Source organism: Perissodus microlepis, chromosome 4 (genome assembly GCF_051167445.1).
Source record: "Perissodus microlepis isolate ML-2025 ecotype Zambia chromosome 4, ASM5116744v1, whole genome shotgun sequence".
Lineage (NCBI taxonomy): Eukaryota > Metazoa > Chordata > Actinopteri > Cichliformes > Cichlidae > Perissodus > Perissodus microlepis.
The window spans coordinates 17185580-17206350 of NC_140464.1; the positions used below are offsets into that span (position 1 = coordinate 17185580).

Sequence of the window (20771 nt, forward strand, 5' to 3'; positions counted from 1 at the left end):
CTCCACGCAGGTGCGTGCTCGGGAACACCACCATCCTGGCCGAGTTCGCCGGGGAAGAGGAAGTGAACCGCTTCTTTGCACAGGGCCAGTCACTCGGAGGAACAACCAGCTGGCAGGCCACTCCAGGCACCAATCAGACAAGGATGGGCGGGACCGGGTCTGGAGCGTCTCACCCCATCGGGCACTCGCCCCACTGGAACAACAACAACAACGGCGCCGGCAGCAACAGTAGCAGCGGCGGCCTGGGAGCAGGCGGAACAAAAACAGGCGGAGAGCTGCTGTGGGGTGGTGTTCAGCAGTATTCCAGCCTGTGGGGACCCCCGAGTGGAGAGGAGGGACGGGTCATGGGGAGCCCCACCCCAATCAATACACTGCTGCCTGGGGACCTGCTGAGCGGGGAGTCCATGTAGGATAGAAGAGTCTAGGCTTACAAAAACAAACACAAACAGGAGCAAAAACCTTGCAAATCAATGTGGAGATAATCAGCGTGGATGTAAAGGTGGAAAGGAGAGACGGAGGAGGACGAGGAAACACCTTGCTGCTCGCCCTCGTCAGCCTCGTCTCCTCCTGAGTTTTTACTGACATTTTTAGTTGCAGTTCTGTTGTGAATCCCAATAACGGATATTTTGATCACAGTGTTCAGCTTTTACTTCACAGGAACGAGAACTTTATTTTATTTTATTTTTTCAGAAATGAACTTTTGAGAACTTTGCCGCGCGAGACGTACTTTTAGTCAAACTGACACAGTGACGAGCTGCCATCTTTAAACTAATCCCTCACTGCCTTTTTGAGGCAATCATACTGCACCTCAGAGATCCATGGAAAAAAAAAGGCGTCATTCCCAAAGTTAAAAAAAAACAAAACCCTTCAATCAGAGTGGTTGTTGAACTTTCAGCTGGTCCAGACTCGACATTTGTTTCTCTCAGCACTAATAATTAGCCTTAAACTATTTCCTGCCCTGCTATCCTCACTCACTCTGTACTTGGTGAAGAAGCATACGGACACCTGCACACCCTTATTTCTGAGCCAGTGAAACCTGAGTGGAGAGTACATGCTGCTGCGGCTTAACAACCGCTTAAGCAACCACAGCTCGCGACTTCAGTGCATTGTTTTGTTTAGTTTAGTTTTTTTGTTTAAAAGCAGATTGAGTTCCCCTCACAGCGCTCAAAGGGAATGATGCAACTCTGTTCGCCTTGTTCAAGCCATTTATTTTTGTAGTTTTATTTTTAATTTCTCTTCTTGAACCATTGCAAACAAAGCTAAGAAATGATATTATTCAAAATGTGTCTGTCAATCTTATGTGGTGGTGTCGAGGGACGGGGTGGGTGGGGTCGTCGCATGTACAGTTAAGATGGGCGACAACAATGAACCACTGCTATTACTATGGAACTGTAAAGACGAAACACTTCGATGCACCTCAACTCACTTGCGGGGAGACACCTCGCAGTTTGGTCTCAGTCTCTCAGACCCACTCACTGATGCTGTGGAGGAGGAGAAAAAAAAACTTAAGTCGTTCCCTCCCTCTGCCTCGCCCCCTCTACCGTACGCGCCCACTCCGCCTGCAAAGCAACCATTTCAAGCGACGTGCAATATTATAGCCACAGACTCTCACCGTCCAAGCACCCCTACTCGCGGGATTAATAGAGGAGACTGTAACGAATGAACTGCAAACACTTTATCTGTCTGCCCGCCAACTTCACCACCCACCCATCCACCCGCCTGTACCGGCCCTCATCTCTCCTCATTGCAAAACAAAAAACAAACAAACAAAAAAAAAAACCTGCCACTACAGCTTCCCTTTGTCTCCCCCTGCAGGGTGTCAGGAGAGTAGCACGCTGGCCTTCTGTCTAAAACACAAGGACGCACACACCACCCGACTCTCCACGATTATGCTTGTGACTGATTTTTGGGGAGAAGGACGGGCAGGTGTGCGTGCGTGTGTCTGTGTGCGTGCGTGTGTGTGCGTGCATGACGGGGCGATGGCGTCAAACCAAAACAAGAAGACCACATGACTCCCCTTCCCTCCATTTTACCCACATTTGCATTTCAAGAAATGTCTGAATCAACGATTTGTGTGAGTTGGTGGTCTCATCACAGCACATAGCAAGAGCACGGCTACTCCTCATACCCTCAATGCCAACGAACAGAAGAAAGGAGAAGCAACACTGGCAAATAAAATTTGAAAAGACAAAAAAAAGCAATCTGCTTAGTGGCTTCTCTGTATACTTATTTTTGAACTTGATGTGAATTTATTTTTTCCCCAATTTTTTTTTTTTTTTTTTCCTTTTTTTTTGGAGTCCTTCTTCCCTCGAGTCATCGGGACCAGAAAGGATGTCAAACAGTAGCAAAGTGAAGGGAAACACAAAGAAGAACTAAGTCAAACGATGATGGGTGGTGGCAGGAAAAGACCTCAGAGCACTCCACCCCTCTGCTATCAAAGTAGATATCACTGTTACATTGCAACTTTTGAAATCTTTATCCTTGGTGTCTGGAAACACTCGACGTGTTCATGTTCTACTGGGTTCAGCAGGGAGGATTGCCCCCACCCCCACCCCCGCTTTTGGGTTGTTTTTGTTGTTGGAGGTCCTGCCAACCTGTGTGATAGTGTGGCCACTGAGTGCCTGCCTGCTGCAGAGTGCAGTGCTGCAGCAGCCCTCGCCCCCTCCCTCCATCTCCCACGCTCGCTCGCTGCCTCCCTGCGGACCCTTACAGACTAGCTTCCCTCCTCTTCCTTCTCCTTTTCCTCCCAAGAGCAGCTCCTTCAGAACTGGCCCGCCACCTTGTATTGAATCTACTACTCACTACTACTACTGCTACACCAGAGTCTGTCAGCAACCTCCACTTCCACTCTCTCCTCCCGTCTCTCTCCTGCAAGGATCACTTTATCCGGAGACGGAGTCGACTGATGTTTTGTTTTATTGTATTTTCCCCTTCTTCTTTTTTTTTTTTTTCTTCTTCTTTTTTTTATTGGAGTTGCTGGTGTGCATTTTAATTTTGTTTTGTTGTGAGAAGTTTGCTGATATTGTTGCTGTTATCATGAACGATTGTTATATTTGATGATTTCATGGTTTTTATGCAGTGTTCATCTTCTTTCCTGTCCCTCCCACCGCCGCTGCCTCCAAGGCAGAACCAGCGTGTAGTTTAGAGGTACGCCTCAGCCGCGTGAATCACTGAGGGAGGGAGGGAGGGGGTTCAGAATTGAGGAGTCAAATCAGGATGAAAAGGAGGGGGGAGGGGGTGTAGTTTAAGGTTCTCCAGGATGACAAGCCAACTTCTTCTGTCCATCCTGGGGTGACCGAGCGTCCACTGCGCTGTGTCGTAACACACCCATCGTTTTTAGTGTTGATAGGCCTCGCTCACGCTGGTGCTTTAACTCTGGGAGCACCCAGTTATCACTTAGAACCACCTCAACTTGATGACAGCCTTCCATTTCTATGCAAAGACAAGGAGGTGTTCGCTCACAGCCATCCCCTACATCCGCCAATTTTCCACTTAACCCTCTCGACCTTTATTACCGGGCAGCTTCTCTTGAAACCTCACCTGGATTCAAATGTAGGGGACACTGATGGAGCCTCTCTTCAGAATAGAAAAAAATAAAGGATGGGGGCGGGGCGTGTAGTGGACAGAGCTGTTAGATGACACTAAATGACCTGCTGGAGGCACCAAGTTGAGTTTTTGTGCCAACAGATTTCTAAAAGTCTATTTCCACTTTTGGCCACATCCTGATTTATCCTTTGCAACAATGAGTGTATGTTATCGCTGTGGGAGCTGTGGGAGGCTTAAGGTCAGATGAGTGGGGCTGGTCACTCACCAGTAGGAGGAGGAAGAGGAGGAGGGAGCGTTCCTGTATGTGTCTGTGCACTGTTTATGGGTCACATCGGGTACATCTCTTTAAAAACCAAAAACATTATCTTTCTCTTTTTTCCTTTATCATCAAGGTTTTTGCAAAAACTAGAAACTACAAAAAAAACCACAGTCTGTTTCAGCTGTGCACTCTGAGGCCGAGACGCCTGATTTCTGTTTCTCTGCAAGCTGCCGCCTTCTCACCCTCTCTGGGCTCGTTTCTCCGAGCCACGCCTGGGAGAAGCTGTATCATGGAGGTTCACTCTGGACCTCCAAACCTGAAGGTTGCGCCAGCCAGTATACACGCATATATAAGAATATATAGAAAACAGGTCATGTCTGCACATTTGACTTTGGGGGTCCAAGCGGGGATCTGACGTATCAGCAGAAACAAGAGACGCACCTCAAGTTCGGTACCAAGTCTTAAAACTCTTTGCGGGGTGGTTTTTGACCCTCTTCCAGAGTCACTTTAGACTCGCATCATTCAACGAAACAATCACTATTGCCTGTGCTGTCTGTTTTTGTGCGATTGTTCCTGAAAAACCTGCATTTTGCTCCACACTGGACTTGAATCAACGGGAGGAGGGGGAAGTTGAACCGAGTGGGAGGGATGGGTGACCAGGACAGAGTCTCAGACGTGCCCTGGGATTTCACCAGCACTGAGAAGCCCCACCCTCTCCCACGCCTTCGTCTGCACTCTTATCTACCTGTCTAGTGTTGGAAATCACATCCTCCCCTCCGCCCTCTGATTTTTTTACGATTTCTTATTGTTATTTTAAGTCACACGGACTCAAAGGCAACTGGAGCTCGAGTAAAATCTACTTCTCAGTCGTGGATCAGTCGAGGGTCTGGGGGCAAAAAGAGCTGAATTAGCAAATCTCTAAAAACAAAGGTCTGGGTTGAATATGCACATGCTAGCTCATACACAGGATACAACCAAGCGTACATTTGTGGGTGTATGTGTGTCTATGGCTAGATTTCTGTTTTCCACTTAAGCCTAATGCCCCACCCACCCACACTCTTACCCTTACCTCCCCGCCCTCTGCCCTGGCATCAGCTCCTTACCCTCTGTATCCAACATCAATGTTTCCCAGAAGACAAGATCATAAACATATCAGAGTAATACAAAATAATGAAAACAAATACTTGAATCAAAAGAAGCGCCAATAATGTAATGTGAACACTTTTTTTTGTAGTGTTTTTCTTTTTTTGTCTCATTCATTCACTTTGGAGGTTTTTTTTGTTATTTTTAAGCATCATTTCAGAGTGAAAAAAAAACAAAGATCGGTTTTAAAAAATTATTATTTTTTTTTTAAAGGCAAATTTACATCAGTCGTATTTGAGTGTTTGCACAAGGCCGCTTGTACTGTACGTTGTGAATGAATGTCTGCGAGGTGAAACGATGCGTGAGAGCTCGTGATTACAGCGGAGGGATCTCTGCCTCACGTTTCTCTTCAGTTCAGTATCATTTTTGTTGTTGTTTTCTTTTTGCTTGTCAAATACTATATTCTGATGTTAATTGTTACTAGCCTCTAGCGTTGCACTGAGTGTCAGCCTCACCCCTCATCCAGCTATATGAACAACATGATACAAGTACTGAGGGGAGGGGGGAAGAGGTATCTGGGGGGACAGTTCATGTGTAAATGTTTACTCAAGGACTAAAAATAAGTGTGTTTTTAAAAAGAAAATGTAATGTTTATCTACCTTAGTGGCTTTCATTGTGGAATAATCCAAGAAAGTATGGATCATAATTGAGTATTGCACCATTTTTCAGACTATAAACTTAAAAAAAAATCGAAAAAAAATCATATATGTATAAAAAAAAATGCAGCAAAAAAAAAAAAAGTATTTTGCAGACCTGTGGCCATAGATTGGGGTAGAAGGACTTCAGCTCTCCCAAATCTGAGCAACGGAGGGTGAAGGACATGACATCAGACCGAGCCTTGGCTTCTAGGGCTCATTCAGAGGTGCCTACCTTTTTATTTTTATTTTATTTTTCGGGGTTTGTTAGCTTTCGTTCGGTTTTCTCTTAGTTCACTCATCTGTTCTTCTGCAAGGCCACTGACAGTTTACAGTTTTTATTCTGGAGTTCAGAAACAAATCAGCAAAACAAAGGAATGAAACCATGTGGGGAAACTTTAAAAAACAAAAAAAGATTTAAAAAAAAAAAAAAAAAAGGACAAATGCTTCCATTTTTAAGAAAAAGTGCAACACTTCACAGAATGAAGATTTTATTGTGCTACTTTCAGAACTCTGGGATTGAACAGTGTTGTCTTGTTATGTTTAACCTTCTTTATTCTGTGTTAATGTTGTTCATGGACTATCTGAAGCCTGTTTGTTTTATGTTGATTATATATATTTTTTTCCTTTATATAAAAAACAGAAAAGAAGACAAAAAAAAGACATAATTGCTCACTATCTTGCACACACACGAAAAAGTGGATCTTGTCTCAGGAAGGCCAGGGTTCCAGAGTACCAACTCCACGCCATTTTAATGTACATTTTTATGAGTTTAAAGAAAAAAACAAAAAAACAAAAAACAAAGGATGACTTAAAAGAAACAATTCTAAGCACTGAAAGTTATGGATTTCAGAAGAAGAGAGAATACCTTTTGTTTCTAAATCCGTAGCAGTTACATAATAACCAAATAATGGACTTTAAAATAAAAATGGAGTGCTTTATATATAAATCTATATATTAAAATTGCTTTACATGGAAAAAACAAAAACAAAAATGGTCTGAGTTTGTTTAAGAAAAAAAGAAAAAAAAAGATGGTGAATAACATGCAAAATGCTGTATGTTTGAATCTTTATTGTGTTTTCTTAATGAGGTCCCGTCCTGACTGATTCAGGAAACATTGTGCATTAATCTCTCTTTCTCTCTCTCTCTCTCTCGCTCTCTCTTTGTCTCTATCTCTCTCTCTCGCTCTCTCTTTGTCTCTATCTCTCTCTCTCGCTCTCATTCTCCCACAGCGGGTATTATTATTAATATTAATAATAGATGAATTTTGTTTTCTTTCTTTTTGTGGAGCATTTTTCACAGCTTGGAGGATGTTTGTAAAACATGAGCTGGTTGTAAAAGGATCATGAAACTATGCACAAGTGTTTGGGGTGGGGGTGGGAGGGGTGAAGGTGGGGATTTTATGGCCTACTTGCTGTAGGTGGCTGATCTATTGCAGGGGTTTTGGGGATCCAATGTGTTTTTATTTGTTTGAGTTGTTTTGTTTTTTTCTTTGATAAAGAGGGCAGAGAGGGGTTGGAGACCTCCATCTCCAGCTTCCTCCCCCACCCTCTGATTCAGATTGGCCTAGCGCTACATCACCATGCTGTGTATTCCTAAAAACCAATGAGCGTCTCACTCTTTAGCACTGTGGGATTCTAGCCTGTCACCCTCCAAGGGTTTTTTTTTTGTTGTTGTTTTTGTTTGTTTTTCTCCTCAGTTAAGGTTTTACAGAGGGTGGGTGGGAAAGTTATGGGATTAGGGCTGCTTTTTTTTTTTTCTTTTGTTTGAAATATTAAGTAAAAACGTCTGTACTGAGAGTTAATGAGAAGTCAGTGGCTTGTAATGTTTTGTTTTTATTTTGTTTCTCTCTGTATATCTCTTACTCCTCATAGAATGTGATTGTTAAATGACATGCACCGAAACAAATGTTTTCATGAACTATGGAGCTTCTTTCAAATATTAATAAAAATAGCATTTTTTTGTTTCTTGGCTGTTAAAGCCGTCCCCTTCTCATGTATTGCTTCCACCAAGAAGGTTTAATGTGTGTTGTCCTGTCTGTAAACACGATAGCTCAAAGGCTTTCCACAGGGTGTAGAGCGGGGTCGGGTTAACAGTCCATCGAGGTCTTTAAGGTCGACTCAATGATTTATTGGTCGAAAATTGACAAAAAGCCTTCTGACTCAGACACTATGATTCTTACAAGTGTGGTGTGTTATCAGCGTAAAAATTTATCGTGTAAACAGCGATGTTAAACTCATTTCTGTCTGTGAAGAAGTTTAACCACACACTGAATCTCTCAGATGTAAGAAAAAAAAGTGCAATTTCAGCAGAACATCAGAGTTCATGATGAAGAAATGCTGCTGTAGTTAATGGAAATGGAAGAGTAGATGGTGAAAAGACTGTTACATTGTTTATATATTACTTAATTACTTTGGTGTAGTGTGACTGGTCATGGGGGAGGTCTTCTCTACCTGGCTGTTTTTGGCCCCCAAGCCATATAACGACACCCCTGGTATAAGGATTTAAAATATGTCATATTTAACCTTTGACCGCTCCTTCAAGCTCAGTAGATTTAGCTGAAGATAAAAGTGATAATAATGTTATAAAGAGCTATTTTTGTTTTGCTAACTGATAATGGTGTGCAGGAATTCTAAATGTCACATTTGACCTGTGACCTCTGACCTCATTTTTACTTTTCACGTCTGCCTTTCTTTCAAGTTGAGCCAAAATGAGTTACACCTCTAAAGTATCACTAACCATTTTTACGTATCACCACTCAAATGTTTGATCACATATATAAAAAGGGTTTTGAACAGAGAAAATAACAAACTTCTTAAATTATGTTTAAAAAGAACAAAGTAAACTAAATGCATGTGTACAAAATACAATTTTGAAAGTGAATACTGCTCAGAGAGTGAGTCGCCTCAGTGGAGGTTCGTGCTATTTCTTCATCCTTTTGTATCCTGAATGCAAATCACCATCAGAGCGTGTGCAGCGCTTGTATTTTTGCAAAGGCGTCTGTTATTTCCTGTTACTGCTCGCAGCACCGTTGGCCTGATGGTGTCAGTCTCTCAGTTTGAGCTGTCTGGGACAGGCGTAGTAGTTGTCCTGAAGCTGTCGGATGTTTGGGTTAGCGTACACGGGGAAGTTGACTTCCTCCAGGTGCGAGGGGGCCTCGTGGTTATTCTGGGGGCCTCTGGGGCTCTGGTGCTGCTGCTTCCTGCCCATTTCCTCATAGATCGGAGCATGAGGTTGTGGTTTGCGATGAGACCTTAACTTCACCTACAACACATCATGTTTGGGTTTTTTTTTAGATTGTGATAGAACAAAAAGTTTCAGCTTTTGTTTTTGTAGCTTGGATGTGTCGTCTTGATTTAAAAAAGAAAAAGAAAAAGAATCCCTTGGGGGTTTTTCAGTCTCAAAATATCAAAATACTCCAGTAATCTCTCCTTTAACGCTCACTCCACCAGTACCTGATTACAGACCTTATAAATAAAGTTTGTTACTTAAAAAGGCAAATGATACTAATTACATTAGAAACTGTTCTGTCCTTGGGTTTTGCACCCTGGCTATTTTGTGCAAAACTGATGGTATTAATAATAACGCAGCAGGAAATGAAGCGTACAGTCATTTATTGAGGTTGTCTGGGTTGTTGAACACAGATCCTGCTGTGGTTCACCTCTAACTTGGGCTCCTGTCTGCTAATACCTTTTGCACATTTTGAGTAACGATGCTGCAGTCACACATCACACTTTATCAGAAGATTCCCTCAAAAAAACAGATGACTGTCAGACCAGCATCATAGCCGACACATTAATTGATAATCAGCCTCGTGTAACTCACTCGTGCAGCTGTAGCCGTTATTTTGATGGAGTTATGCAACCAAACCACCAGAGCTTGGTTAAAGCTGCATCTCTGAGGTAACTACTCACACATTTCTGGATGGCCAGCCAGGTGAGGGTCAGCAGAAGAAGCCCTGCTGCTGTGAAGATGGTCCAGAGTAGAGGGGCGTAACCAGGAGAGCAGTGGCACGGCCTCCCTGCAGCACAAACAACAGTTAAATCTCAACAAGCTTGAATCCTGCACTGTGAGGTGGTGTAACCACATACCTGCCACCTCAACCAGCACGAAGGTCTTCTGAGCGCAGAGGATCATCTGATCAGAGCTGTTAGTGTCTCTGTAGCTCAGATCCCACATGTACAGCCCTGTGTCGCTCAGCTCTAAGCGAGAAATGGTCACGTTGACCTTCATGGAGCTCAGGTCTCCACGGAGCACCAGGCGAGCTCTGTGATCCGTGGCGACCGTGACCTCACCGGCCTCTGTCACGGACACCAGGGTTGTCTGGCTCTGGACACCGCGGTGGTACAGGTGGAGGCCCGTCAGGCCTCCGTGGGCCTGCCAAGGGGAGCAGGAGATCACCACAGCCTGACCCTCCGTCAGACGTTTTAAGATCACCTCTGCATTGGCTGAAGGAGGGAATGATAGACGTTAACTCCACACGGAAATATGTCTCAACATCCCTGAGGATTAACCCTTCTGTCTATCACATGTCCAAACAGCTGGAGAAGGAGCCATCAGATTTTCCACTTTCTTTACATCTCGTTGTGGAGGTTGATTTTTTTCCCCCCATCATGAGATCAAATGTTCCTTTTATTCATTACCAAGGTTTATGATTTCAAACCTTCTCTTACAAACTTTTAGTTTAAGTCTACACACACACACACACACACACACACATTATTATTAATATGATTCAAATGTCCGTATTTCTTACCTTCGAACAGCTGAAAGAAAATAAGAATCCAGGCCGGGCTCGCCTTCATTGTCCGTTCAGTTACAGAAGCTCTGAGATCCACCGCAGCTCAGTCATAATGTGTCTTTCCTCTTTGTTTCACACTCTTGTGAGTCTCTGTGGACAGCCTCACCCTATTTATTGTTCTTCACCTCAAAGCAGGAAGACGACTTCAAAGCGAGAGCAGCTGTTAAAATCCTCCCCTTGGTCTCCGAGCTCCACGCTGAGATTTTCTAACTGACTTTTAAAGGTTGTCACGTGCTGGGTGCACACCCCTCTGAGTAAAAAAACTACAGTGAAAATGAATCCTCAACATCCTCAAGAAGTTTTTTTTTAAAAATTAGTCAAGTAAAAACAAATATAGAGTTCTAACATGTGAATCTTCTGACTGCCTCCAACAGTCAGGTTACAACATTATCAACTAAACACAGATTAAAATACGAAAACTAGTTTGTTTCTGTGTGACTGTGTGAAGTTCCTGCAGTCAGGAAGCCACGCTTGGTGGAGCAGAGTGTGGGAGGTGGTTTTATAGCTTCCTTAACACAGAAAGATCTAACATGCGTAAAACAATACGGAACATAAATCTGTGAACGTTACTTACATACTCACAGGAAAATTATCTTCTGGCTTCTCCCTTCAGGGGTCACCTCAGCAGCCCTCTGCATGTCCTCCTTCACTACATCAATGAATCTCTGAGGTCTTCCTTTTTTCCTCCTTCCTGGCAGCTTCATCTTCAACATCCAACTATCCCTCCTCTGCACATGCCCAAACTATTTCAGCCTCACCTCTCTAACTTTGTCTCCAAACCTGAGTTGTCCCTGTGATGTACTCATTCCTAATCCTGTCCATTATCGTCACTCCCAATTAAAATCTTAACATCTTCAGCTCAGCCTCCTGTCTTTTTGTCAGTACTACTGTCTCAAAACTGTACATAATAGCAGGTCTCACTACCATCTTGTAAACCTTCCCTTTCAGTCTTGCTGCTACCCTTCTGTAACAAAATCATCCCTGACACTCGTCTCCAAGAGTTCCTTTTCATTCTCTTTACCCACACACAGAAAAAGAACCTAAAACAACCTGTGCATATGGAAATATATATGATGTGATTCATTTAATGAATTTGTTCAGTAAGTTTTTTTCAGTAAGGGTCATTCATTAGAAAGCCTCAGAAATAAAATATCACCTAAAAGTGTATGTAAATGAAACTAAAGCAAAGAAAGACAAAATAGGAATTATGTTCTATAGGACCCACACGCAGCACCAGAGAACTACCTTATACATAAACAAAGAACAAAATGTAAATAATAAATCATTAGTAAAAAAGAAATATGATGCATTTTATTTGAAATCTGGGTGTAACAGTTGACCTGTATTATATTATTCACTATCAGATCCGGAGCCTTTGTTAATAATGAAGGTTACTGTGCTACTGGGCCACGTGCGTAAATGCGCTCATCTCTTTTGCTTTCGGGTTTTTTGTTTTGCTTTGTCTGTTTGTTGCACATTGCAATATTCACACATTAACATCTAACAAACATTTCCTCAATCTCTAACATCGTTACTAAATCAGTACAGTGAAATCTGCGCACTGCTCAGATAAAGACAGCGCAGATCAGCTGATTTCTGCTCCGTTTCAAGACGATCTGAGCCAGGGGGGATTTTAGCCCATTTTTGGGCTGAAGCACCCCCAAAATGAAGCACCCCCAAAGATTTCTTACTTTTTTGACAATATTTGCTGTTTTTGTGACACACTACTAAAAATATAAAAAGCATACAGTACTTGGTTGAGACGTAACATTTCAACAACAAAAGTATAGATACCCCCCCCCCGCCCCTCAAAATGGTTTGTTCCAGCTCGCCTCTCCCCTACTGTGAGACGCAGCGGAGCGGAGGTGTAAGTGCTTGGCTGAAAACAGGACATGTTAGCTGCATTTAACCCTAAGTTACTCTTTATATAGTTAGGTAGGAGTCAGACCATGTTTCTTTTTAGCTGAAAAACATTACACCAGGTAACCTGCAGTGTTGAAAACTTGTTTTCCGACGATGTTTGCTACCCTACAATCCGTCCTGCTCTGTAGTAAAATCAGCGACATTTGACCGTCCTGTTGCTCCCTTTAAAATCTAAAACTTAAAATTGTCCGTAGCCTACTGTTGTTACCACTGTCCTGTCTGAAATGGATACTAACTAGCTAACTGAATGCTGACTGAATGCCCATTAACCGTATAGCTCCTGTTGTGTGTTTGTGTACAGAGACAGCCAGGTTCATAATGGATATAAGGAAGTTTTTGGGTTTTTTTTTTTTTTTCAAAAAAAAATGAGCAACATTCAGGTAAAAGTGTAAGATCAAATAAAGGATAATGTTGGATCAATGTTTCAATATTTATATCTTTTATTAGCTGTTCATGTGTGTCACGGCCTTTTATGTTCCAAACACCAAAAAAAGTCCAAGAAAAGGCCGTGGGTGGCAACGGGAGGTTTGTTTTAGAACGCACTTCTGACTCCATTGTTTAAAAATCATATGCCGTTTATTTCGTGGAAAAATATAAACAAAATCAACCAAATAACTTCTTAAAACTTAAAATTGAACGAAAGTTAACTTGATTTGCTTTAACAACTTCAAAAGTGGCCAAAAAATCATTTTCTAACCCTCCCGTCTTCCCATCAGACATTTGGCAAACAAAAATACATCTTTACCACACCCCTCCAGGGTGCTCTTAATCCCCCGATTAATGGGAGGGTCCATAAGACAATAAACCAATCACTTTCTAAAAACTTTTCCAATAAAATGAATTACAAATTTACATAACAAAACTAGGTCAGCATATTCTTACAACTTTAAAGAAAAAACAAAAATGAATACAAATTGCGTTTTATAAACATTCAACAAAAACGGCCACAACATTCAGGCCCCTAATTCCTGTGTAACATGAATTATATCTGTCTAAGTGGCCACCACAAAAAAAAAGCAATACCATTAATTTTCTTCAGTATTCCATATATGTCTTCTTAAAAAACAAACAAAAGGAAAGGTCAATGTTCTATGATTTCAAGTCTTTGCTGTTCATGGTTCATTGTTTGGTTATTTGCCTTTTGGTTGAAAGTACACTGAGAGAGGACTTTTCATTAGTGATCTTAATAGTATTTTTTTCATATTAATGTAATTTTTTCATCTAATTGAATACAATCTATTTGTGTATGATTGTCAGTCCAAAGAGGGAGAGAGGAAAGAGGGGAATGTGAGGAGAAAGTACAAGGTCAGGAAGAACCAGGTAAGGAAACAGACAGGGAACAGTGACAGGCACAACAGAAACTGTTAAACTGACAAAGAGAAAAAACCTGATTTTACTCATACAATCAGGAAGTTGTGTCCTCCCTATATTAAAGCTGCTATACAGAATCTGCTAAACAAACTGGGTTGAAACATTTTTGACCCTCTTTAACAACATTCCAACATAACATTATCATTGACTGGGGAGATTAAAATTAATGATATATTTTTATGTGGTTCAGCCACAACTTTACTAAAACCTCAGCCAGTAATAGGTAGGCCAACTTTTGGACCGTCCAGCTGTCTGTATGACTGCTGCAGTACGTGCACCACATTTGCACACTATCAGAAAGTGCCAAACAGTCCTGGTGGAGTGAGGAGCTGTAAAGAGAAGCAGATGCTCTGTTTATATTCTAAAAATGTTTTAGGCTTGTTTCAAAGATTCTGTACTGCAGCTTTAAATGTTTTCCAAAAGCACACATACACTTATCAGTGTTTCTCAAACTTTTTACAGTGTGTACCACCTGAGAAAATGTCAAGCTCTCCTAAGTACCACTATGAAAGCATGAAACGCGTAAATCTTACAACACAAAATTAGTATTATTAAATTAGTAAAATTAGTATCTGCAGTAAAGATTTTTTCATACATTGTATACATTCTACCACAGGCAAAGTTGCCTCCATTTTTATATTTTTTTATTAATATTTTGTAATAATTTATTTGTAATAATTTATTCTGTTTTGGGAGTGTTTTTGTATGTATCTGTATTATATTATACATACTCATTAAAAGTGAATCTCTGTCCAAAAAATGCACTCAGTTTACTTTTTACTCACTATGAGCATCATTCATTATTCTCCCGCAGTAATTAAGGTTAGGATATGTATTTTTTTTTATTCCAATCCATTCTTCTTTTGCAGCATTTAAATAAACTTTATCAGATTTGATGGTTTTGTTACAGACTTTTCAAAATTTGGGGATTAAATTGTGTTAAAATGTACAGTGACAAAAACAGTGATGTCGTGTTTTGTGACGAGGACCCAGGCACAGAGAGACTTGAGGAATTTAAGAATCTTATGATTTAATAAAGAAATTTGCAGACTTGCACAGAGATGGTAAAGTTATGATGACTGATAACGGAGACGAAGACAAGAGAGGACGAGGACAGGGAGGTACAGGGGTTTAAATGCACCAAGGAGACAGTCATAGAGAACTTGGGACAACTGGAGACATTTAAAGATGCAGGGACTGACAGAGACAGGGAAGAAGTCTCATCGTGACGTGTAAAGTTTATTTTTGCCTGGCTGGGCAGCTCTCTGGGTGCTCAGCACCCCCAAAGCTCTGATCCTAGAATCGCCCCTGATCTGAGCAGTGTCGTCGTTGAGCATCAGTGAGTGGGCGTCAGCTCTAAACACTCATCGTGAACATTGATGAAGAGTTTCACGACAGAGCCATGTTTGGGCACTTCGCTCACAGCTTTGAGCCACTCATCCAATGTGCCAGTTACGCGCTCGTTCGCTCCCTCTCAGTACAAGTAAATTAACACTCACATAGAAGCAACTACTACAACCACGAGGTACACAAAGCACCCTTGTTCGGTGTTAGATCTTTGTACAGTTCCAACAATTTCTCACAGACTGCTCTCGTTAACACGATCTGCATAAAGTACGTAGTTATATCTTTTCCCAAATCCATATGAAGCCTCCTACCCGTCTTTCCTACCCACTTTTCCTTAACCTCAATGATGTTTCTGTGAAGGAAGGGAGTTTAGGAAAGGAGGCAAGAGGAACCCCGAGACTGCGTGGATGCAGGTAGAAGCTCATTAGTGTTTGAGTGGACTCAGGTGTGCGGGGTACTCTGGCGAGGCTGATTGGTTGAAGCTTAAAACGCTCCTCGTGTCAGCCTAGAGTGCTGTCTTGTGGGTCAGACAGGAGCGCTCGCGGTCCGAAGCTGGTTGCCTTGTTTTTGTTTTCTTTATGGAGCCTTTACATTTTTGGGTTGACCTCCTCGTTGGGCTCTTCCTGTCGGGACTCTGCGTTCAGTCATCTTTAGTTTTCCCGCCGCCACCGCTTCATGCTTTCTTCCAGAGGGCTCCGCGTCCGTGGAGCCACAGCCACACTCACAGCGCGCACCAGGAGCAAAAAGAACGGGAGCACGTGAACACCGTTGGTGTGATCTGCCACCCGGACTCTCTGGAGGTCGTGATCAAGGCAGACATGTTTGCTATTGGAGCTCCTGTTAACAGCGACGACCTCCGCCTTGGAGTGGAGGACAGCGACGACTGCAGAGCCGCAGCGGCCTCGGAGGATGAGTACAGGATCCATGCTGGCCTCGCGGACTGCGGCACCAAACACATGGTAACTAATCTGTGCTGCAGCTTATACACGTATTAAATCTTACATTGTCTACTTATAAACACACCTGCTCCCCACAGATGACTGAAGGATGTCTAGTCTACACAAACCTCCTCATTTACGCTCCTGTGGCCTCTCCTCATGGCGTAATCCGAATGGAGGAGGCTGTGATTCCAATTGAGTGCCATTATGAAAGGTTTGTATGCCTTTTTAAAAAAGTACACCTTCAAAGATTATCAATATATTCTTCACTCCTTTAAAAAAGTGCTTTGTATTTTAGGAAGTACAGTTTGTCCAGCTCTCCACTACAGCCTGCCTGGATCCCCTTCGCATCTAGGCAGACCGCAGAGGAACGCTTGGAGTTTGACCTGAAGCTGATGACAGGTGAGTTGACTTCCATCACTGACTTCTTGTCCTTGATTTTATGCTCACCACTCTGCTCTCTGTGCAGACGACTGGCAGCACGAGCGTGGGGTTAATGTGTTTTACCTCGGCGAGCCCATCAGCATCGAGGCCTCAGTCAGAGTTGGACATCACGCGGGACTCCGGGTGTTCATGAGCAGCTGTGTGGCCACTCTTCACCCAGACGTGAACACTCAACCCAGATACAGTTTTATTGAAAATGGGTAAGCACACAAAGGCCTGGATTTGGACTACGTTAGAGTGGATTTTAAGCCTGAGCGGGAGTTGCAAAGTTAATGAGGGGCTTAAGTGATGAGCCATTTAGGGAGTGTAACTGTTGATGATGAAGATGGTGTAAAGGCTGGCTAGAATGGTTTGAGTTATGCAGACTTGAGGTTTATTAAAGTTTCTACAGTCAATGCAAGCTAAGTGTAGTTTATCTGACTCTCACATTACCCTAAAATCTTGTTTAGGTGCTTGGTTGATTCAAGGCTTCCAGGGTCGAGGGCCTTCTTCCTACCCAGAGCACAAGACGAAAAGCTCCACTTGGTGATCGATGCCTTTAGGTTCCACAATGCCAACAAAGGGGAGGTGAGAATGTATTGTGGCTGTAAGTGGTACTCTTGCAGATGTGCTTTCTTTGTCTTCCTGACAAATTCTCTTGTTAGGTCTACATCACATGCCATCTGACTGCTGTCCCAGTGAATGATGCAGAATCCACAAATAAAGCATGCACCTTCATAAATGAAAGGTGTGTCTGAAAGTGTGTCCAACAGATGATTGAAAGTCAATGCATGTGGGACTGACTAAAACGTGCCAATGATTCTCTTCAGATGGCGGTCAGCTGATGGGAACGACTACCTCTGTGGGCAGTGTCAAAGCCAGAATGAAGTCGTCCAGCCCCGCAGTAAGCCCATCAGCCAAGGAAGATTTGGTCCCCGTGGGTTTGGGAAACCAGTGGAACCTGAACCGCTGAGGAAAAGTGGACTGAGGACTAATCAGGGTAGAGTTTCCAGTCTGTCCATTGTAGCTGCTGTTTAGTTTTGTGCATGCTGGTCACCACTAGATGTCAGCATTAACCCAGTTTTGTGCTCAAAAGTCTGATGGCGTGTCCTATTTTTCTTTTGGGAAGTGTGGGAACATGAAGCTAAACTAGGACCAGTGAAGGTCTTGCACTCACAGAAGAGCAGGCCTCTACCTGTGGAGAAACTGCCTGTGGGTCTCGATAAAATCGGCGGACCTGCTGTGTATGGCAGCCAGTGGAGAAGTGGAATACACAAACTTGGTAACCAGAAGGGCAACAGTAATTACTAATTTTTAGTCTGGTTTTGTTATAAGTGAAACTTCTTAAAATAGATTTGGAGAAAGGACTGCTTCCTGACTTGTCTGCACCAGACCTTGATGAGACTGATGGCAAAAGTGAAACGACTGGAAAAGGTAAACTAAGGTCTTGTCAAGTCTTTAAAAATGTGAACACTGATAATGTGGGGTTCTCTTTCCTCTAATTACAGGTGGGGAAGAAGATGCTCCAGAGTCTAAAGTGAACCTTGAAGAATCCTCTCTGGACAACAGCACCACTGCAGCTCCCCATGTCAACACCACCTCAGAGTTTGAAGTGGAGGAGACTATGCTGTCTAATGCAACTGCTAGTCTGACCCTAAGAAATAAACTTAACTATACATTGTACTCTGATCTGACTAATCTGTTCTGTCACAGTTACAATCTTGCAAATGGACTGCAACAAGGCACATTTCTTTGGACGCACGGGGTCACTGGTCAAGATGAGACTTTTGGAAGGAGATCATGATGTAGAGTAGCAGGCAACATGGAGAAACCTTAGATTATGGGAGACTGCCGCACTTAACATGTTGCTGGTTCTTACTCCTATAGCTGTGGGAAGAACTGACGAGTGCACTTGCATTTTGATACTGGACTTGTCTTCTAACATGAGGTTGCGAGATGGTGCTGGTCTGTCTCGAATGAGGGTTGTATATGGAAGGAGATCCAGTTTTGAGTCTGACTTGCAGCTCATCAATAAGACCAACAATGCACAGGTGGACGGCAGGATTATATTAAATATGGAGCTGTCAGGCAGGAGGAAGACAACACAAGTTCTGGGATGTAGTGAAGGACAGAGTGAAATGGCAGCACTAACATGAGATTTTTAGTGATGATTGGAAACCATACTTATGTATTATATACTGCTTGGGGGGAAGAGATCAAGGAACATTTTTAAAAAATTTAGATCCGATTTGAAATATTCAAGCTGAATCTGAAATGTGCTGTTTGTCCATCAATAAAATGACTCGTCAGCAGACATAATCAACCCTTTGAGGGCCAGCATCAAAGTCAAGGCAATACATAAAACATCGATCTGTAGAATGATCGAACTGCTTCATGCAGTGCTAACGTCTAATAGTACAAAATGGGTGAAATAAGACATGATTCAGTTTAATCTGCAGTAACTGAGCTGGTCTCTGAGACCATGCTGTCTGTCATGCCTGATTCAAGCACTGGAGGAAACTAGATTGCTCACTGTGGTAGATGAATTTCATTTAGGAACTTATTTCTCTACTTGCAAAACACTCAGGTGGGGTGTTGGGTGGACAAATGTGAATGTGTCATCACATGGCCACAATTTCTGCTGCTCCCAATAATCTCTCTATATGAACATTTTGGTGGCTGACCAAAGTCGCATGAGTGTCTTTGCAATATGAGTGACATCAGTTCACTGTCAAAACAAAACATGATTGTAAGTTCAGAACCCTTGGCATTAATGTCATAGCCCTCTTTTCTTTTTTTTCTTTCAAAAAACCCTACTGGAAGAAAAGCTCCCTGAGGATACTTGTTCACTGGTTTTCATTTCCATGCACCACATCTCTTTTCTCGTAGAGTTGCATGGTTTTCTTTCTGCATGCTGTGCACGTCTGAAGCTTGAGCTTCGATGTAAACTCCGGATTTGCACTCGTATAAAGCTCCGTGTGAGTCAGACGGGTAGATCAGAGTAACTCTGGGGTTTTTGCACTCTCAGATAATGCGAGGGTGTGCTTCCAGTTGCAGTTCCAGTCCTCTGCAGGTGATGCGATTGATCTGAACTGGGAGGTCCCTTAGAGGGAACATTGACATAGCTTTAATAGCTTCATAATCTTTCCCACTTAAGTCTGTCCTTGATATGAAAGCATATTGGCGATAACAGCTCCTTCAGCCTGTCTGGCTCTTTTCATTATGTTTATATTATAACCTACATATATCTGAGAATAAGGATGACCTCTGCTGTAGTTCCTGTTTCCTGCCACTATAAAAGGTAACATTTAACTCATTATCTTGTTCAAAGAGGAGAGCATGCACTTCAGCATAGCCTCTTATTGGCTGACCTGAGACAGATGTTGATTCAGGGTTTTTATTTTGTAGGAAATAAACCATTTAAGTGACAAAAAATAATAATAATTTGATTTAGTAGCTCCATAAAATACAGCATACATCTAGAACTGCATTGTTGGCACCTCCCCTGGCTTTTAAAATGTCTTGAATTGAGGTACAGATCACCAGACACCCATTCCTAGCTGGGCTTTATGTTTGACACCCCTGATCTACAGCGACTGTAAAGCTTTACAGCTTGGAGATGCTTCATGAGGAATGTTGTAAAGCTTATAGTTAGAAGAGGCTTAATCCTGTAACATTATGTTGACAGTTTCAGATGCCGTACGTTGTGACACCCTGAGGTCTGAGAACTTTGATGATTTTTCCCAGTAAGTTTGAAAAGAGCAAACACCTGGAAAACAAACTTCTCCTCCCTTATGGTGTCATGGTGCAGTTGTAACGGGTGTATTAAAAAAATAATTTATATTTCACCGAAGATCCATCCTGTAGTGTTATTTTGCTTTGTGAAGAATAAATCCGCCCCCGCTGCCAAAGTGAGAGTTGACTCCTCTGGTCATTCGCACAGCACAACGCAGAGAACACGGCGATCGGAGTTTCAGGCCAGACCGGCTACACAGTGTTAAAGGTGGATTAATATAACATAGAAGAGAAGCACTGTAAGTCCTTAAAAAAGTTTTAAAGTGTTAACTTCTGTTAAAGTGTTGTCTTCTGACTCGTTGGTTCAACACACACATTCATTGCTTTCCTTTTGTCTCACACATTTCTTGAAACAAATAGACTCAGTGAGCCTGCTGCTGGAGGCAAATAAAGTTTAATCAGCCCTGCTGACACGATCTCTAGAAGGCTGAATTATTCTAATACACCTCTCACCCTACAGTCGACATGTCCATATTGAAACTTTGGACATAAAATGGTCTTTTACCTGACTGCTAAGCTAGAAACCCTTAAATCCATGATGGTGTTCCATGATGGTGTTGCTCTTTAATAGCCTCATCCAAATATTTGGA

General features: G+C 42.5%; 3 protein-coding genes across 11 annotated transcripts in view; 2 read left to right on the forward strand and 1 right to left on the reverse strand.

The window, feature by feature from the left end:
- Window positions 1–7563, forward strand: part of tnrc6c1 (trinucleotide repeat containing adaptor 6C1) — a 47880-nt gene extending 40317 nt beyond the window's left edge. For all 9 annotated transcript variants that reach the window (XM_084926166.1, XM_084926169.1, XM_084926165.1 and 6 more), the window contains one exon: window positions 11–7563. In XM_084926166.1, the coding sequence (XP_084782292.1) occupies window positions 11–410 (400 nt within the window). In that variant the 3' untranslated portion in view covers window positions 411–7563. The remainder of the gene's footprint in view (window positions 1–10) is intronic.
- On the reverse strand, window positions 7132–10656 carry LOC146388702 (uncharacterized). Its single transcript, XM_084926176.1, has 4 exons — window positions 10340–10656; window positions 9675–10031; window positions 9498–9604; window positions 7132–8847 (listed from the first exon to the last, which is right to left on the reverse strand). The coding sequence occupies exons 1-4, from the start codon at window positions 10386–10388 to the stop codon at window positions 8629–8631; spliced, it is 732 nt and encodes a 243-aa protein (XP_084782302.1). The 5' UTR covers window positions 10389–10656; the 3' UTR covers window positions 7132–8628.
- A 4876-nt stretch (window positions 10657–15532) lies between these two features.
- LOC146388703 (zona pellucida sperm-binding protein 3-like) lies at window positions 15533–18205 on the forward strand. Its single transcript, XM_084926175.1, has 10 exons — window positions 15533–15984; window positions 16062–16177; window positions 16262–16365; window positions 16433–16607; window positions 16857–16974; window positions 17052–17134; window positions 17217–17386; window positions 17516–17668; window positions 17740–17820; window positions 17895–18205. The coding sequence occupies exons 1-10, from the start codon at window positions 15604–15606 to the stop codon at window positions 18188–18190; spliced, it is 1677 nt and encodes a 558-aa protein (XP_084782301.1). The 5' UTR covers window positions 15533–15603; the 3' UTR covers window positions 18191–18205.
- The last annotated feature ends 2566 nt before the right edge of the window (window positions 18206–20771 follow it).

Coding starts and splice junctions, on each gene's coding strand:
- LOC146388702 (XM_084926176.1), bottom strand. CDS start 10,388: ATGAAGGCGAGCCCGGCCTGGATTCTTATTTTCTTTCAGCTGTTCGAA. Junction 9,605..9,674: donor CGTGCTGGTTGAGGTGGCAG/GTATGTGGTTAC, acceptor TTTGTGCTGCAG/GGAGGCCGTGCCACTGCTCT. Junction 8,848..9,497: donor GGCTGGCCATCCAGAAATGT/GTGAGTAGTTAC, acceptor GATGTGTTGTAG/GTGAAGTTAAGGTCTCATCG.
- LOC146388703 (XM_084926175.1), top strand. CDS start 15,604: ATGGAGCCTTTACATTTTTGGGTTGACCTCCTCGTTGGGCTCTTCCTG. Junction 16,608..16,856: donor TACAGTTTTATTGAAAATGG/GTAAGCACACAA, acceptor AATCTTGTTTAG/GTGCTTGGTTGATTCAAGGC. Junction 17,387..17,515: donor TGGACTGAGGACTAATCAGG/GTAGAGTTTCCA, acceptor TCTTTTGGGAAG/TGTGGGAACATGAAGCTAAA.